At 46.6% G+C, this 20000-nt stretch overlaps 1 protein-coding gene across 1 annotated transcript; it reads right to left on the bottom strand.

Moving 5' to 3' along the window:
* Positions 1-17078: 17078 nt before the first annotated feature.
* rasd1 (RAS, dexamethasone-induced 1) lies at positions 17079-18833 on the bottom strand (the record flags this gene model as incomplete). The annotated part of the gene is made up of 2 exons (XM_060037227.1): positions 17079-18304; positions 18566-18833. Coding segments are annotated over 2 exons (801 nt in total), but the record flags the coding sequence as incomplete, so codon positions are not given.
* Between the last annotated feature and the right edge of the window lie 1167 nt (positions 18834-20000).

Here is a 20000-nt window from a genome sequence, read left to right as displayed (position 1 = left end):
TGTTGTGGTTACCGGCGTTGTCGTGGTTATCGGTCTTGTGGGTGTTCCAACGGTTTATTAGCGGTGGTATAAGCCGCTAAGCAATGCTTCATTCACTGCCTCTTCCGTGGTCATTACATTTTAATCATGACATGGAGGAGAAAGGGCGTTGTTGACGTTTGCGGACTCCCGGAGCTCCTTCGGCGGGGACCGGGAGCTCAGCTCCGGGGGCCGGCGGGACCTCCTGCAACTCCTCGCCGGAGGAGCTCCGGGAGTCCGCAAACGGCAACAATCCCTTTCTCCTCCATGTCGTGTTTCAATCTGGACTTCAGATTGATGTGGAGGGACCAGAGACGTTCGAGAACCCGACGCAGTCGTGAAGATTCATGATATCATCCGGAGGCACACACAGCTTTTGGCCATTATATATTATATTATATTATATTATATTATATTATATTATATTATATTATATTATATTATATTATGCAGATACATAGAGCTCCTGGAACCCCCGCCGGAGCTCCCGGAGTCTTCTAGATTAGAATATTTAATAGAATGGATGATATTATGAAACCTGAACGACTGCGTCGGACGACGTCTCTGGTACTCCCAGAACACGTAGAGACTGGCCATGGTTGAGATTGAATTGTCGGTCACAAGAGGAAGCCTCTCTCAAACTCAGGCGGCCACGTGAACAGGCGACCAATTTTGTTTTTGGTGCGAACAGAGCATGACAAAATCGGTGGAGAATCAAGAGTGAAATGACAGCGCAGTATTTTGAGCGCCAGAGCAACCGCCGTCAGCCAATCCGTATCATTCAAGCTCACTTCCTTTTCATTCAAACTCACCTCCGTTTCATTGAAACTCTCACACACACTACTATGCTCTCTCACACATACTACTATAGTCTCTTACATTAACAACTTTACTCTCTCACACACACACTACTATATTCTCTTGCATAAACAACTATACTCTCACATATACACTACTATACTCTCTCACATACACTACTATTCTCTCTCACACACTGCTATACTCTCTCACATACCCAACTACTGTACATGCTCTCTCACACACTACTATACCAGTCCCTCCAGGATTTCACGGGCCTTTTTTGAGATTGTTGCGGCCTAAAATGCCTGATGTTGCGTGAGCTTTTCCAAAAAGTTGCGATGAAAGTTGTGCTTTTTAGGTTTTTGTTGCGATTAAAGTGCGAAAGGAAGTGAAAGTTGGATAAAAGTTGCGAAAGTTGCGATTTTCCCGACGTTAAATATTAAGTTATTACTGCAATTTTCCCAGAGTAATTTGTTAAATATTAAGTTATTACAGAAAAAAACATTAATTAAAAGAACAAAAACACTGAGAATTGGTCCTAAGAATAATTGATTCTTGATTCTTTCAGCGCTGGCAATTGACTTGCATGCAACAGCCTGTGTCAGTGATCTGCCTCGTCGTCTGACGTCCTGCCTGCAGTTTGTAGTTCTGTAGTTATGTTTCGCGGTGGCAAAATGCTTATCAATGGAAGATTTATGCTTATGTTCCACCACAATATTGCATGCAGTGCAAAATAATTTCCCCCCGCTTTCATGTAGAATACAAGGATAATGCTTTTCGCGATCTTTCGCAGTTATTTTGGTCGGCAAGTGTGAAACGTTGGACGCGCACATGCTGCATGAATGCTTGAATCACTTGAACGAAGTAAACACGGAAGAAAGGCGGAAGGTAGTTTGTCGACGTCAGTTCAAGACAACGCCAATGATTGGTCAAATTTGCGGTTGCGGCCCCGCCCTGAATTTGCGGTGATTGGTTGATGCTGCGTTGAAGTTGTAAATCACAATATCGCAAAATCCTGGAGGGTCTGCTAACAGCTATACTCTCTCTCATACACTACTATTCTACACTACTATACTCTCTCACATACACAACTATACACTCTCACATACACGGCTATACACTCTCATACATATGTAAAAGGAGTATAATAGTGTGTGTGTATGAGTATACTGGTGTATATGCGAGATTATAATAGTGTGTGTAAGACCAAGTATGAATTCTGTCCCAGGCGGCCCATCATACGCGTGCGTGGGGGGAGATGAAAGCAACACATCGCCATGACGCCACGGCAGCAGCTTGAGCAGAAGAATCATGCCTATGCCTATATTAACGTGAGTATGTGTGTGTCTGTGTGTGTGACATCATTGATGTGATGGTACAGCTTTGTGTATAGATGAATATGGTTGGGTGTTACTATTTCTTTGTGTGTGTGTGTATTGTTTTCGTCAGAAGGGAGAAGGCGTCTGGGGCCGTTTATGTTGTCACGAGGCTCCTTCCTCCCCATCCGTATCTCCTCCTCCTCCTTCCTCTCCCTCCGTATCTTATCCCCTCCTCTTCCTCCTATGTCCTCCTCCTCCTTCCTTCCCCTCCTCCTCTTCCTCTCTCCTCCTTCCTCCGATTGCTCCTTCTCCCCTACCTCCTCTCTCCTCACCGCTCCTCCCCCCCCCCCCCCCCCTCCTCCTCCTCCTCCTCCTCCTCTTCCTTCCTCCCCCTCCTCTCTTCTCCCCCTCCTCCTCCTCCTCTTCCGCGTGCCTGGTCTTGGTAATTAAGTTTTGGTCTCTAAGAAGCTAAATATATGACTGGGTCTGCAGCAGCATTTAATGCAATAAGTGTGCCAAAAACCCAAACACACACACACCATACATCACACAGACGCACACACACACACACACAACACAACCACACACATACACACACACACACACACAGTCACACACGCAGAGGAAGAATACCAGGAATTGATTGAGGGGGTGTGTATACGTAGAAACTCTTCCCACACTATTATATTACTGCTGTGTGTGGGCAAACAAGTGAGTGTGACGTGTGTGTGGTGGTGTGTGCGTGTGCATCTGAGGGCCTGTGTATGTGTGATGGTGTGTCCGTGTGCATATTTAAGTCTGCGTGAGGGAGCGAGAGAGAGGGGGAGAGGGGGAGAGGGGGAGCGAGAGAGAGAGAGAGAGAGAGAGAGAGAGAGAGAGAGAGAGATAAATGACTAATAATGGTCCCTGGGCGTTGTACATAGCTTACTCAGATCCCAGCGCAGGCAGACGAAACAGGCCGAGAGACATATACACACACACACACAAAGATACTTTAGTAATCCCATTCCCAGATATATAGATTCCATACCTGTTGCATCATATATACGTGAAAAATAATATATCCTATAATAGTGTCTGTGTGACTCAAGAGCTCCACCTTCTGAAGGCTCGAGGCGTGAATACTAAATGTGTCGGGGGGCGTTCCGGAATCACGATGCAGGAATCGTGGGTTTGGGGTGATGAATTATCCTGTGAAAGATTGGAAGAGGCTGTCTCTCTGTTTCTGATTCCCATCATCAGGTCAGAGGCCGTTTCTCTGGAACACCGGGAATGTTCTTCGAACCTAGAGGAATATTCTGGATAATTAGGTCAGAGGTCCGAGGACCAAAACTGTACGGGAAAATAAGTGCAACCTCATGACCTTAGTCAGACTGAGATATAAGTGACGTCATCTAACCAGCGCTTCATCCAACGTGGCTGATAAGTTAGGCTGATAACCATCAAAGCCTCCAATCTGGTTTTCGTGAACATTACAACTTAACTTTAGACTACTTTTACCCCTACTGTGTTTCCATTGTTGCTATCGGTTAGTTTATTTACAGTTCTGTATTTGTTGATGTTTCATTTCATCATGTGACGCAGCCATCACATCTGCTATGCAAAGCGCCATCGAAACAATAACCGAACATAAATACTTACAGCTTATTTTTGGTTCTAATGCCCAAGTCAATGTTTCATTTAGGATGTCTTAAGGGAATACAGTAATGGGTGAGAGAGAGAGAGAGAGAGAGAGAGAGAGAGAGAGAGAGAGAGAGAGAGAGAGAGAGAGAGAGAGAGAGAGAGAGAGAGAGAGAGAGAGAGAGAGAGAGAGAGAGAGAGAGACCAACAAGAGTGGTCCCCGGGCGTTGTAAATAGCTTATTCAGATCCCAGTGCAGGCTGATCATCACACGGGGAGTCGTGGGGAGTCGGCTTTGCATGGTTTAAATTAGCCAGTGTTTCCGAGTCACACACACACACACACACACATACTCAAACTCACACATACACACACAAACACACACACACACACATACTCAAACTCACACATACACACACAAACACACACACACACATTCACACACACACACACACACACACACACACACACACACACACACACACACACACACATACTCAAACTCACACATACACACACAAACACACACACACACATAAAAAAAACACAAAAAAAACAACAATCAAAACAGTGATCAGTTAGACGTTGTGTGCGAGTTTGAACAGGTGAGTTTTGAGTTGTGACTTGAAGGTTGTAATGATGTTCATCCTCACAGTCCTCCTTCTCCTCCTCATCATCATCTGCCTCCTCCTTCTCCTCCTCCTCCTTCTCCTTCTCCTCCTCATCAACACCACCTTGCTGGTGTCTCTCTGTCTCCCCATGCTAGCCCCAACGCGCCTGCTGTTGATGGCGTTGTGGTGTAGCGCTTGTGACGTAGCGTTGTGACACCTCCGTCTCGACACCTTTGAACGTTGACACAATGGGGTCAACCTCTGTCTCCGACGAGGAGCAGGGTGTGGGATCTGGAGACGGGGATGAGGGTGTGGTGGAGACGGGGAGGTGGGTGTGGTGGAGAGGTGGTGCAACACCACCAAGGACGAGCCATGACCTGTTTCAGTGACACAGGCCTGATATAACGTTTTATATGAGTCTGTTACATGATGAATTCTATGTAATCATGTCTCCATGCAATGATATAATATAACAAAATAAAATAAATGCAATATGTTTTAATATGAGCCTGAAACAAAATTAATATACATAATCGTGTCTCAATTTAGGAATATAACAGAAATATAATGAAATGTAATATATTGTTTAAATATACTGGTAAATATTAAATATGTAAAATAATATATTATCTCATTATTCTAACGTTATAAAGATGTTTCGGTTTAAATATAAAATAATAAGAATTGTATATAATATGTAGTAAATTGCTTGCATGATTAAATAGCATGTAGTCTTAATATACCCTTTTCACAGAGTTGCCAGCAAAAATGGATTACATGTGCATCAGACAACTCTATTATGAGTCAGCCAACCAAACCCGTCAGGTAATCACAGCCCTCAGCCAATCACAACAATGATTGCTCATAGTGCCACAGGTGTGCAGCCTCCCCCAGCCCCAGAGTCCAATCAGCCTGACCTGGGCCAGGTGAGGCTGCTTCAACCAGCCATCAACCCGCTCCCAGGCACACTAACAACACACAACAAACACACACATTGTTGTTATGCTAATGTTCATCATTATCATCATCGTCGTCGTCGTCGTCGTCGTCATCATCATCATCCTCTCATCTAATGCCAAGCTAATCATATACCATAAACACTTTATTGTCTCCCATATCAAGGTTTATCATGATATATACTTCTTATATTGGACTTCCCAAACGGAGAAAAGACTAGACAGATAACGGACAAACAGAACCATCTAGAACAGCCGGTCAGGTTACGTAGGCTACCACTGTCTCAACGTACGGCCAAATATATAAACGTAAAAACTAATGTATTCTCCCCGGGCGACACTTAATGTCAACAAAGTCTAGGCTAAACTCGACTGAAGGGCAGACATTACTGTCCCAGGTCACTCTGCCCCAGACTGCGCCGGGACAGAGTGACCTGGGACAGTAAGGCCTATCCTAGAATAATGTTTTGCAGCTCGCTCTGTTGACTGTCCTTGGATGCTCAAACTGATGCCCTCGCAATTAGCGTGAGGAGGAGGAGGAGGATGGTGGTAATTATGATGATGGTGGGGATGAAGATGGTGGCGATGATGATGATGATGATGATGATGATGATGATGATGATTGATAGGACCTAACTCTTCAGACAGACCTGTGTTTGTATGCTGGTGCTGTTTGTGGGAGAACAGAGGTTTCTGTTTAGTGGGAGGAACTTGTATGATTAGGTGTGTGTATGTGTTTGTGTACGTGTGTGTGTGTGTGTGTGTGTGTGTGTGTGTGTGTGTGTGTGTGTGTGTGTGTGTGTGTGTGTGTGTGTGTGTGTGTGTGTGTGTGTGTGTGTGTGTGTGTGTGTGTGTGTGTGTGTGTGTGTGCGCCTGAGTGTGTGAGTTTATATGTGTGTGTGTGTGTGTGTGCCTGTGTGTGTGTGTGTGCGTGCCTGTGTGTGTGTGCCTGTGTGTGTGTGTGTGTGTGTGCGCGTGCGTGTGTGTCTGTGTGTGTGTGTGTGGGACTATTGTCCTGCAACATTAAAGGAGTCATGCTGCACTAGAGGTGTTGAACTGTCTTAACAGCCTGGGATCTATGTCACAAGAATGCTGTTAGCACCCCGAAGATGACAGCGGTAGCATCTCCTCAAGCAAGCTGCTGGTATTTGTATGAATGGGGACTTGTAGAGAGAATGTGTGTGTGTGTTTGATTTCATGAATTCTCTGTGTGTGTCTCTATTTATCTGTCTTTATGTGTGTGTGTGTGTGTGTGTGTGTGTGTGTGTGTGTGTGTGTGTGTGTGTGTGTGTGTGTGTGTGTGTGCGTGTGTGTGAGGGTGTGTATCTTTGTCTATATGTGTGTGTGTGTGTGTGTGTGTGTGTGTGTATCTTTGTCTATCTGTCTTTACGTGTGTGTGTGTGTCTCTCTTTGTCTATGTGTGTATGTGTGCGTCTCTCTTTGTCTATCTGTCTTTATATGTGTGTATGTGTGTGTCTCTCTTTGTCTATCTGTTTTTGCGTGTGTGTGTGAGTGTATGTGTGTGTGTATCTTTGTCTATCTGTCTTTATGTGTGTGTGGTGTATGCAGCTCAGGTCAGGGGAGGAACACACTGAATTGTGTGCGGTTTACTGAGACGAGAGTGACCTTCTGTCTCAGACACATTCAGGCACACACACACAGACACACACACACACACACAACCACGCACACACACACACACACACACACACACACACACACACACACACACACACACACACACACACACACACACACACACACACACACACACACACATTCATATACAGCCAAGTTCCGTTATTTAAAGTTATGCTTCAGAGAAAGAGTAGAGATTGTAATGATGTGAACTAGAACATTACAGCCATAGAGAATTAGGCGTCTCAGAGAGACAGAAGGAAATAATTAGTTCAACTATTGCAGTGGAACAAGCTCAGTTCTCGGGATTCATGGTTTGATCATACTATTAAAGAGTATGGAGGAGACAGGGAGTGTGCGTGTGCGTGCGTGAGTGCGTGCGTGCGTGCGTGCGTATGTGTGTGTGTGTGATTGTCTCTGACCACGGCATTACGCACATCCCCTTGACAATAATCTGTTTTTCAAGTTTTAGATTAGATAAAGGTCAAAATTAGATAAAGGTCAGCGCAATAGTGTTATGACGAAGGCGATAAGGGATGCTTTGCCTGGAAGCAACATATGCCAATCCGCTCCTATTAGGGAAAACAGCGTCTGAAAAGAAAAGTGGAACGAACACAATCCCATACAGAATGTCATGACAGCCTGTCACCGTGGCGGGTCTGATGACAGCTTGTCGAATGTCAAGAATGTCAGAGGGTTTCTCTTCCAGGGAAAAGGCTTTCCTCATGAACAGGACGCGTCACTGTGCTCTGTGTCGCCATCCGTCACAGTTCTGCTCATGAGGGTATATATATATATATTTATATATATATATAGTCAGTATATATATACATATAATTGATCAACAATACGCTATATTTCTAAATATATATAGGTACATTTACCCTGACTCAGGGGCTGACGTCAAATCAACTTTATTTGTGTCACAGTTTGATCACAGTTACATTCTCAAAGGGCCTTATTTAACGGTGGTCATTGAGTGAAGAACTGATGGACAATGACGTGCTTTTTATCTTCTGGAAACAGAAGACAACAGACAAAATGTCTTCATAAAGCATGGTGGTGTTGATCTTTACAGGCTCTCTGTCTCATGGCAACACCGCTCTAACTTATATCAAAATGATTATTCTTTACCTAAAGAACACAAATATTTCTTAAAACGTACAAAACAAATACACACAGTAATCATAGAAAATAATAAACAACAGCATTAATATAAACTGAAATACAAGATTGCTATTTATGTATTACACTTTGGAGCATACCTGGAAACAGAAGACAACAGACAAAATGTCTTCATAAAGCGTGGTGGTGTTGATCTTTACAGGCTCTGCATGCATGAAAACAAAATGAAATGCATTTACCTTCCATTGCAGTAACATCACTGTGATAGCATACCAAACTTTTTAAGCTAGTTAGCATGCAAATGGTCTGAAGAAAATAATAATAATAGACGTTTCATTAGTCAATAAAATTATTCCAAAATCATCACAATGCATGCTAAAACAAATAATACACACACTGCATTAAAATATACCACCTAAATTATCTCTTTCTCCTTAAACGAAATACAATACAGGGAGAACTGTTACTATGCACATACCTCTGTTTCACAGCAACACCGCTCTAAAGAGGTACGGCAACACACAACAGACAAAACACACCAGACCTGTAGCCCACCACAACTCAAAGAGGCTCCAATAGAAATAATACAATCTTTGGCTGCTTAACTCTGGCGAAACTCACACATTATCTAAACTATTTCTAACTCCGTTACACTTACAGGCCCTAATGGGGGGGGCTGAGATTGCATCCTTTGACGGCCTCTAGCCCTAAGCCATCTCTCATCCAGAGGACCACCTCAGAGGGAAAGACCCCTGGAGCAGGAGCCCAGCAGAGGGCCCTGTCCTCCAGGGACCTGAGGGGGCCCTGGGAGCCAAATGGGCCACACACATTATGCCAGCAGAAAACAAACATTAACAGACTGTAGACCAGTTGATCTGGGACATTAACACCAGCAGTGAGAACCCCGAGACCATAGACTTACAAGGCCCATGGTGCTGTTGAGCGGTTAAATGGGGCGTGATCGCAGACGCGCTGGAGCAGCCTGTACCGTATGGAGGATCGCAGCAGAAGGCATCTGCCTTGCAGGCGGTTTCCACCTGGGTTGGTGTGAAAGGCAGCAGCACACATGCCAGCTGCCGTAGTACCCTTGGACACTGTGCCAAAGGCTTGGGTTGACTCAGTGATTAGCTTCGGTGAGAGAGCCTTGTCTGTCTAGCTGAGAATTGTGTGCGTAGATTTGATCGATTATTTCTCTGGACTGCAACATTGCTTTACGCACAGCAGGAAGAGCCATAATACATTATTTTTAATAATAAATTCACAGTTGTATGTATAGTCTACATCTACAATCATGTCTAATTATATTACTGTATTGGCTAGGGCTGCAATGAGCATTTCATTTGGAGATTCACTTTGATGTAAGGTTTCCATATCAAATAATTCGATTTTCCACCTCCTCCTTCATTGGATTATATGACATATGATACGTGAACACAAAGGCTAATTAACTCAATTACACTGAAACCCCTGAGGGTGATATAAAAATGAATCATCATTACGTACACAAATGCACAACAGAGGATGCATAAGTGTTAATGCTGTGTTTCGGTGTATTTGTGTATTTTGATATTGATATCAGTAAAATTGATATCTCAAATAGCTTTGAAAAGGTTATTTGTGTTGGTTAATCTTTTGTTATTCCCACATATTGTTATTAGAAAGAATGAATATACTGTTTTTAAGGCGATGCCTCTTCTAATGCATCTCTCTTCCCTCTCGCTCTTTGCCTCTCTCTCTCTCTCTCTCTCTCTCTCTCTCTCTCTCTCTCTCTCTCTCTCTCTCTCTCTCTCTCTCTCTCTCTCTCTCTCTCTCTCCATCCACCCACACACGCCCTCCCCATCGTCCCTCATTCGTTGTGTCTTAGCGGTGGTGTTCGGGACATTGCAGCGCAGTGGAACATCAATGCATAACTTACATAAATGCCAAACTAATATCTCCCCTGTAGAATGGCTGTAGCATGACTCACCTTTGACCCTTCATGGAACGCAGGGCGGAAACACACAGAACATTAGAGCAGGAACACCAGGCCGTGAACCGAACACCTCGGACACACCGGCCAGCCCAAGAGGCACGCGCTGTTGACAGAGGGATGGGAGCTCAGAGAACCAGGTTACTGATTAATAACCCTATTATTAATTAGCACTGACGCCCCGTTACAGCAACAAAGGAAAGTTACAAATGGAGTCCCTCCTTTTGCATTGTAGTACTATTGAGATATTGAGCAGGAGCTTTTATAACGAGTGGCTGGGACGTTCCGATGGTTAGTCTTTGAGGCGCAAGGTGGACTCAGACACTGGGGGGGATTGAACCAAGAATAACTAGTCTGAGGACAGAACACCGCAAACAACCACGGACCCCCATCCCGTCACACTGTACGGCCTCATAAGCCTCCGCCGTTGTCCCCCCTTCCTCACCCAACAGCCATACTTGGGTTTGATGTTTTGCAGACGATGTGGTGCTATATCGTTGCTTTATATTATTTTGTTGTCTTTTGCAGAATTTAAGAGAAGCTTTATTGCATCCTGGCCTCTAATAGAAGTGCTCTATATCGTATTATCCATATGAAAGCAATTAACAGTGTTTTGCTAAATACCATGTTGTGCACCGCACACATCTCGTCATGACTCCTCCACCTCCCCAAACCTCCCCAGCCTCCACCTCCCAGCCTCCACCTCCCAGCCTCCACCCCCCCCCCCCCCCCCCCAGCCTCCACCTCCCCAGCCTCCGCCTCCACAGTGATTACTCTGACCCAGTCGCCATGTTGGGCTCCCCTGAAAGAAGAGCATCCAACAAAGGCTGAGCACAAACAAGTCAATCCCCGCCGAGAGACCGTCTCCCGCAGACAACTCTTCACAGGTTGCGTAACGATGTGTGTGGAGGGATAATGGAGCAGATAGCAGGGAGCAGAAAAACACTCACAACAAGTCTTTGTCCGTGTTCTGAGAGACGTGAGGAGTTGACCCAGATTGTTGGCGTAGGCCGGTGGAGGGCACAGGGAGAAAGTGGAGCAGGTGAAGCAGTGCCTTATCTCTCGGCTTCCAGGTCAGGGCTGTGAGTCCGTCGGGTTAGTTCCATCGCGTGGAAACCGACTCCCAGGACCAAGGACGCGAGCGGACATTTTAACGAGATTAGAAGACGCGAGGCTCCGGCCGCGGGAGAGACGACATTCCCGTGTGTGTGTGTGTGTGTGTGTGTGTGTGTGTGTGTGTGTGTGTGTGTGTGTGTGTGTGTGTGTGTGTGTGTGTGTGTGTGTGTGTGTGTGTGTGTGTGTGTGTGTGTCTGAGAGCGTGTGCAAGCCTGTAGTGTGTGTGTGGGGGGAGGGTTGGTTCTCTGTTGTTTATCTCTTTTTCTACATTGTGGGTATTTTTGTGTGTGTGTGTGTGTATGCGTTGTGTGCACTGTGTGGGTTTCTGTATGTGTGTTTGGTGCATGTATGTCTGTGTGTGTGTTTGACGTGTGCATGCGTGTGTGTTTATGCATTTGTGTGTGTATCCCTGACAATAACCAGCAGCACACAGGTTGATCCTGAGAGACACCAGAGAGACACCAGAGACACCAGAGAGACACCAGAGAGGCACCAGTGACACCAGAGAGACACCAGAGAGACACCAGAGTGACACCAGAGAGACACCAGAGACAGCAGAGAGACACCAGAGAGACACCAGAGAGGCACCAGAGAGGCACCAGAGACACCAGAGGGACACCAGAGAGACACCAGAGACAGCAGAGAGACACCAGAGAGGCACCAGAGACACCAGAGGGACACCAGAGAGACACCAGAGACAGCAGAGAGACACCAGAGAGGCACCAGAGACAGCAGAGAGACACCAGAGAGACACCAGAGAGGCACCAGAGAGACACCAGAGAGACACCAGAGACAGCAGAGAGACACCAGAGAGGCACCAGAGACACCAGAGGGACACCAGAGAGACACCAGAGACACCAGAGAGACACCAGAGAGGCACCAGAGACACCAGAGGGACACCAGAGAGACACCAGAGACAGCAGAGAGACACCAGAGAGACACCAGAGAGGCACCAGAGACACCAGAGGGACACCAGAGAGACACCAGAGACAGCAGAGAGACACCAGAGAGACACCAGAGAGGCACCAGAGACACCAGAGGGACACCAGAGAGGCACCAGAGACACCAGAGACAGCAGAGAGACACCAGAGAGACACCAGAGAGGCACCAGAGACACCAGAGAGACACCAGAGACAGCAGAGAGACACCAGAGAGGCACCAGAGACACCAGAGGGACACCAGAGGGACACCAGAGAGACACCAGAGACAGCAGAGAGACACCAGAGAGACACCAGAGAGGCACCAGAGACACCAGAGGGACACCAGAGAGACACCAGAGAGACACCAGAGACAGCAGAGAGACACCAGAGAGACACCAGAGAGGCACCAGAGACACCAGAGGGACACCAGAGAGACACCAGAGAGACACCAGAGACAGCAGAGAGACACCAGAGAGACACCAGAGAGACACCAGAGACAGCAGGACCCTAAGATCCCCCTGCCAGCAGCATCTGAACACCGACCCCCCTCTCAAGACAGCCCCTCCACGTGCAGCATCAGAACAACACAACACCGCTGCCCCCCCTGTTATAATACATAATAACAACAACAGCAGCCCGTCTACACACAGCATCAACACAACACACCAGTACCCCCCCCCCCCCCCCCCCCCCCCAAACCACAGCCCCTCCACGCACAGCATCAACACAACACACCAGTACCCCCCCCCCCCCCCCCCCAAACCACAGCCCCTCCACGCACAGCATCAACACAACACACCAGTACCCCCCCCCCCCCCCCCCCCAAACCACAGCCCCTCCACGCGCAGCATCAGAACAACACCGAACCCCCAACTTTAATCATACATGATAACAACAGCTTCCCTTCCAGCAGGCGTCATCTCCTCTCCCCTCCTGGTGACGCCCGGCTTATCGCTGGGAACCCGTCGCAGATAGAGGGGAAACAGAGACAGCAGCGAGACGCACGACCACGGGAACACCAGAGCAGCAGAGGAGATGGACTCACAACGTCATGAAGAGAGTCATTAGTGTGTGTGTGTGTGTGTGTGTGTGTGTGTGTGTGTGTGTGTGTGTGTGTGTGTGTGTGTGTGTGTGTGTGTGTGTGTGCGGATGTCTGTGTGCTAGTGTGTGTGTGCATGTGTGCGTGTGTGTGTGTGTGTGCGTGCGTGCGTGCGTGCGTGCGTGCGTGCGTGCGTGCGTGCGTGCGTGCGTGCGTGCGTGCGTGCGTGCGTGCGTGCGTGCGTGCGTGCGTGCGTGCGTGCGTGCGTGCGTGCGTGTGTGTGTGTGTGTGCGGGTGTCTGTGTGCTAGTGTGTGTGTGCATGTGTGCGTATGTGTGTGTATGCATGAGTGCGTGTGTGTGCGTGTGCCTGCGTGTGCGTGCGTGTGTGTGCGCGCATGTGTCTCCTGTGAACAGCACAATTGAGCAGATAGACTGGCAGGGAGATAGAGAGAGAAAAACAAACAAATAATAATTGAATGGACGGAAGAATGAGAAAAAGAAACGTCAGGAAGACGTCTCTCCGTCAACCAGAGGTTTAAACATTAACAGCTTATCTCCCAGGCGTCAGACGGGGTGAAGAAGAGGATGTTTTCAGCACGTCCATCCTGGACCAAACACTTACAAACAGCTTGGGCACTTTGTTTTTGTTACGTGCATGAATAGGTATGGAGGCGCTCACCCTTTCACCACCTGCTCCATGTTCACCCATTCACAACACAATGGTGTCATGAAGGGATATGAATGACCGGGCACGACCGTCCAAATGCACAGGTCCTGTTTAAAGGTCAACCTGGAAGTTAAACTGTGTTCAATTCACCGTTCAGTGACCACATGTTGGCCTGTTACAAAACCCCACGAGTCAATCAGTGTCTTTCTCACGGTCTTAAGTCCTTTATGTGCTATGAGGCTCGATACGAGTAGTTTGTACCGTTTCTTATTCCAGCATTCAATTTATAGCTTTTTTATTTGAATATTATATGCACCATGTGTATTATACTACTATATGTCTTTATTAGCTTTTATTTTGACTTTATGTGCATTATTCTTAAATACTGCACAGTTAAGGATCCACAGAATTTAAGTTTTGCATTTAAAGACAGACTAGTGGAAACGGACGGATGACAAATCCCTAGAAATGGTTTGAGTGAACTGGATTTTCAAGAACATAAAATCAGTTTTTAGAAAATGGTCAAACGTGGTTATCTGAAGATGAGAAGCTGCATGCAGGCAGTAATATATATCAGCTGGCCTGTACGATCAGAGCCACTTTCTGGTGTAACACGATCATGTGGCCTGTTGATGAAAGACTCTGTGAGCGCTAGCAGCTATCATAAAGCTAGGAATCGCGGCAATGATGCATTGCTCTCGCATTAGCTAACATCTTAATCAGCGGGCCAGTCTTTCCCAATTAAATTAAAACACAATGGAACCGTCTCCAAAAGGCCTGATTAGGTTAAGATGATGTAAATGGCCGATTGATCACCCATCAGCTTTGTTTCAGACTTTTGGCCTCTGAACTCCATGTAATGAGGATGACTCCTCATTATGAGGGTTGATTCCCGTTACCGGGTTGTGATGCTGCATCTTACAGTTCATGATGACCGACAAACCGCCTGAACTCAGAATGATATAATTGATTATTATTATCTAATGTATACAGTTCAAGTTCATTAGGAAAATAATAAAAAAGTATTCAATATGTTGTTGAACATATGGATACTCATTTCAGTGAAGCTGCTGTAAATCTCGTCTAGCAGCCTGGGGTTGGACCCCCGACAAAAGGTCCTCTGTTCTATCCCAGTACTGTCATTACACATTTACACGTCTCTGCTAATACGTATTACACTCATGTAATCAATGTCATCTCACCCATCTGCCTCAGACCAATACAAGCAAGGCATCTTTAATCCGCGGGTTTGAATCCTGACTTTGCGATCATGTCACAGGGTCTGTAGTCTTTCAAAACAATAACAAACACTCTGACCTGGAAGGGAACTTTGGAAGGAGAAAATACTTAATACTTATTAACGTGTCAGGTTTTAGCAGAGGCGGCAGTGTTTTCAGAGAAGCATGTTCCCTTCATCTCTGAGGGCATAGCATGGTCCTGTTATGATTCAGTACAGTCATGTTTACACATAGCTACTTTAACATGAATATTCCAAAAGCCTCATGAAAAATAATGTTATGATTATTATTAGTAGTAGTAGTAATTGTCATGGCAGCAGCGGCAGCTCCAGCCCTGTAGTATTAGTATAAAATCCCGTCCATTGTGTAAAGTTCCCTGGTTGTTCCCACCAGAGACGTAAACAACAACCCCCCCACCCCCACAACCACACACACACACACACACACACACACACACACACACACACACACACACACACACACACACACACACACACACACACACACACACACACACACACACACACACACACACACACACACACACACACACACACACACAACCACGCACGCACGCACGCACGCAAAGGATCTCATCTCACCAGCAGCTGGCAGGAGGACTTCTGATTCAGGAGGAACATAAGAGTCACCGTTCTTTACAGAAGGAGCTCTGTCTGCCTGTCTTTCTATCTGTCTGCCTTGTTAGTCATATCTGTCTTGTTTGTCTTTGCCAATAAGATGTGATTGTTTTGTCTTTCCTTTTTGCAGTCCTGGTTAATGTTGCTCTAATTGTCTGTATTTCTGTATTTCTGTATTTCTGTATTTCTGTATGTCTTTCTGTTAGTGTAAGTATCTGTCTCTCTGTGTGTTTATCTGTCTTTCTGTCTGTTTTCCGTGTCTGTCTGTCCATCTATTGATCTATCTGTACCCCTTCATGTGAAATGTCAACCAAGATGCAAGTTGCAATATTCTATGTTTAACATATATGTTTGTTGTTTTATTCTATATTTACCTACTGTTTATGCTTGTTGTGTGTTTTTCCTAATTGTGCGCTTCCTGTTTCTCACGATGCTGAACTCATATCAGTTCTCCAGGATCTCTATCCTATCTTTTCTTATCTTAGCTTATGAGAAGATTATTTTAATGTATTCCTGATGCAACAGTGAACTCTAATATGTTTTGATTTTGTAACCTTATGAATACAATGTAATAGCAACCCCCCCCCCACACACACACACACACACACACACACACACACACACACACACACACACACACACACACACACACACACACACACACACACACACACACACACACACACACACACACACACACAAACTCACAAACGAAAACCAAACACCCATGTCCATACAAACACACACCCACACACCCATGTACAAACAAACATTTTCTGCTTTATGGTCAAGATGGTCTTCCTGATGGCTGGTGGTCATTGTGTGATGAGAGGACTCATCTCACGGTGCACGGACATGCTGACATTAATATTAATGCAAGCTGCACTGGGAGAATTATGTTACTCAATAGTTGAGGGAGAATTGATCATGTTTTCAATTTATTCGTTGCAGAACATATCAGAATAATATTGTTTTGGTCCTTGAATAGGGAAGCTTGTGTGCTGAGAAGCGAAGAGGCTTCACTGCCTAGCGCTAGGAATCGAACCGTCAACCTCACATCATGTCTCCAGCTGTCTCTTCGGCAGCAAAGAGGAGCTCCGCTGACTTTGACGGCTTTGTTTCAGAACGTCGCGTGACGAGTTCATAGTTCACAGACATCACTCCTCTGCGGCAGCACTTACCGTGTGTTTGGGGTTTCATACTCACACCGTTTTGGTTTCTGGATGATGGCCCATGAGTGTTTTTTATTATGATAACCTGGTAGATGCCATGTCTATGGTTCTCTTCCTAATATTTAGCCATGTAATATAATATTATATATGAAAGTATATGATAATATTTGATAGTATGTGATATTATATGATACTATTTCAGGTTGAATGAGAAAGATACAAACAAAGAAGTAATGAAATATTTGGTTTATTTTTTTTTTCGGGTTTTTCTTTTTCTTAATTTCTCTAAAAAAATCGAACATTCACAATAAATATAATAATGTAAATAAAAAAGATTGTTCGGAATGCAACGGAACATTCAAGTACAATTAGCAGTCAGAAAGTTCATACAAAATGTAAACGACTGGTTTTCTTTTCTTCACATGAGGGGATCCAAGGCACCCCCCCCTCCTGGTCTCTGGTCTCACAGTATCTGGTTCAAAGGCATGGCGTCAGCACAACGCATGGTTTCAGAAGCAGATATGTGAAGCCTACACACGCTATTTATTTCAGAAGCCACATCACAAGACGCGTTGACGTGATTCGACAAGCGACATTCGTCAGATGTTGAAGTCGGCGGGTCTTCTTCCCGCCCTCCGAGCTCCCGAGAGTTCATCAACAGGGGCACCAGCCCTCTGAGAAGATACGTTGCCCCGGGGAGAGAGACACGCACCGTGTCCCCCGAGTTTCTCTGAATAGCCCCCAAGTGTCCCCGAGTTTCCCCGAGTGTCCCCTGGCCGGACTCGGACGAACAGCCCAGTCTGAGCACGTGCGTAAAGCCGCCGTCTGGATGAAGCGGTTCAGGCGAAGCGCCTTCGGGTTGCCGAGGTTCCCATCTTTCCAAAGATTCTTCTTCTTCTGTCTACCTGGACTCCCTGCTGGTCTTTAGCTGATGGAGCACCTCTCCTTCTCCTTGCCCCCACCCCCGCCCACCGCCTTCTCCTTGATGTACAGCAGGTCGCTGTGCACGCTCGGGCGGCGCGCAAACGGGGCCACAATGCCGAACGCATCCCCACTGTCCTTCAGCTTCTTGCTCTTCACGGACTTCCTGTGCAGCATGTCTGCGCAGTACTGCACGGACACCTTGCGGTGCAGGTCTGGACTCATCTCGTGCGGCAGCTTGGCCATGGTGAATAGCGTCTGGAACATCTTGTCCACGTTCTCGTTGCGCTTGGCCGAGATCTCGAAGTACGCGCATTTCTCGTCCCCGGCCAGCAGCTGCTCTATATCCTCCGGCTGCACCGCGCGGTGCATCTCGCGGTCGCTCTTGTTGCCGCAGATGACCAGCGGCACGTCCACGTGCTCCTTGGTCTTGTTCTTTAGGCACGACTTGGTCTCGAAGATCTGTCGCTTGAGCCGCTGAACCTCCTGGAACGAGTCACGGTTGTCGAGACTGAAGACCAGGATGAACACGTCGCCTGAGGGGAAGAGGGGAGGAAAGGCACGTTAGTTATTGTGCTTTTGAGTCGCAATGATATCAGAATAAAGCAGGAATGCAATGTCTAGTATTTGCGATCGTTAATGTTGCGGAATACTCCGGTGCGTAATGCAGTGATTCCATTACGCACCGGAGGTTGAGCATCGAGCTGTGAAACTTTAATGATTCCTTGAATTAGAATTGTCTCAACACAACTTGAGGTGCCTGTTAAAGCAAAACCAGGATGCAGAGAGTAACATACCTGTGAGAATGGAGAGCCTCCTCATTGCGGGGAAGGGATGGTTCCCCGAGGTGTCCAGGATGTCCAGCTGGTAAACGTCCCCTTTGATGCTGTAAAGTTTCCGGTGGAAGTCCTCGATGGTCGGTGTGTACTGCTCCTCGAAGCGGCTGTTCAGGAACCGCGAAACGATGGCCGTTTTCCCGACCTTAGTTGAGCCCAGGATCACCATCCTGTAGCAGTTCTTAGCCGGGATGTCGTACTCGCTCTCAGACGGGGGACATCTTTTTGATCATGGTTTAACGGATTAAAGTACCCGGTCGCTGGTGTCGGTTAGAAGGAGGATAGAACTCTTCTCTACTTCTCGAAGACTCGTTGGCTAGTGAATGGTTTCTGTCTGACGGAGCGCGCAGCGCCCGGTATATATCCCCTCCGCGCGGCCACGCCCCTCCTCGCGGCGCGTCACGGATCGGCGAGAACTCTCCGATCCACCGGGAGGAGAGGAGCACGGAACAGAGCCCGGCTGGAGGGGGATGCGTCAGTGTGTGTGTGTGTGTGTGTGTGTGTGTGTGTGTGTGTGTGTGTGTGTGTGTGTGTGTGTGTGTGTGTGTGTGTGTGTGTGTGTGTGTGTGTGTGTGTGTGTGTGTGTGTGTGTGTGTGTGTGTGTGTGTGTGTGTGTGTGTGCGCGCGCGCGCTCGAGCGGGACACGACGGAGCGGAGGGAAGAGGACGCGTCCGTGACAGAGTGCTGCAGAGTGATAAAAGGGACAGAGTGCTGCAGAGTGATAAAAGGGGACAGAGTGATACAGAGGACAGAGTGATACAGAGGACAGAGTGGTGCAGAGTGATATAGGGGAGAGAGTCCTGCAGAGTGGTACAGAGGGCTGCAGAGTGATACAGAGGACAAAGTGCTGCAGAGTGATACAGGGGGACACGGCGGTGATTAACTCCTCTGGGGACAGACTTCATGTATCACTTTTTAACTTGTGTGTTTTCATAAGCTGGCGTCAATGAGTGTGCAGCGTAGGCTAATGTTCCGTTTGGTTTAATCAATAGCCTCAATTATGGTTTAGACTGCAATATCCGCTTTAATCATTCACTTTTGCCTTCCGGATTTCAGAACGGTGGCGACACATTTAGGTTTAGGAACACGTTGAACTTTGCACATTTTTGAACATTAAATTGTGCAATTTTTCTCACACAAACACATGCACGCGGGCAAACACACATAAATCACGCACACACAATTAAGCGCGGAACACATTATATACAATATTATTACATTCTAATGTGCCACAGGTGGTTGATACATTGTAGGATAAGCTGAGTCGACAGGTGTCACTGAGTGACGCAGAACCAAAGCGCACCACTAGGGGTCACTCTTGATACGAAGTGTCATGTACTGTGTGTGTGCGTGTGCGTGTGTGATTGTTTGTGTGGTGGCTGTTGGACACCTGACA

The sequence above is a fragment of the Gadus macrocephalus genome, chromosome 18, assembly GCF_031168955.1.
Source record: "Gadus macrocephalus chromosome 18, ASM3116895v1".
Classification (NCBI taxonomy): domain Eukaryota; kingdom Metazoa; phylum Chordata; class Actinopteri; order Gadiformes; family Gadidae; genus Gadus; species Gadus macrocephalus.
This window is presented reverse-complemented; position numbering and strand designations above follow the sequence as displayed.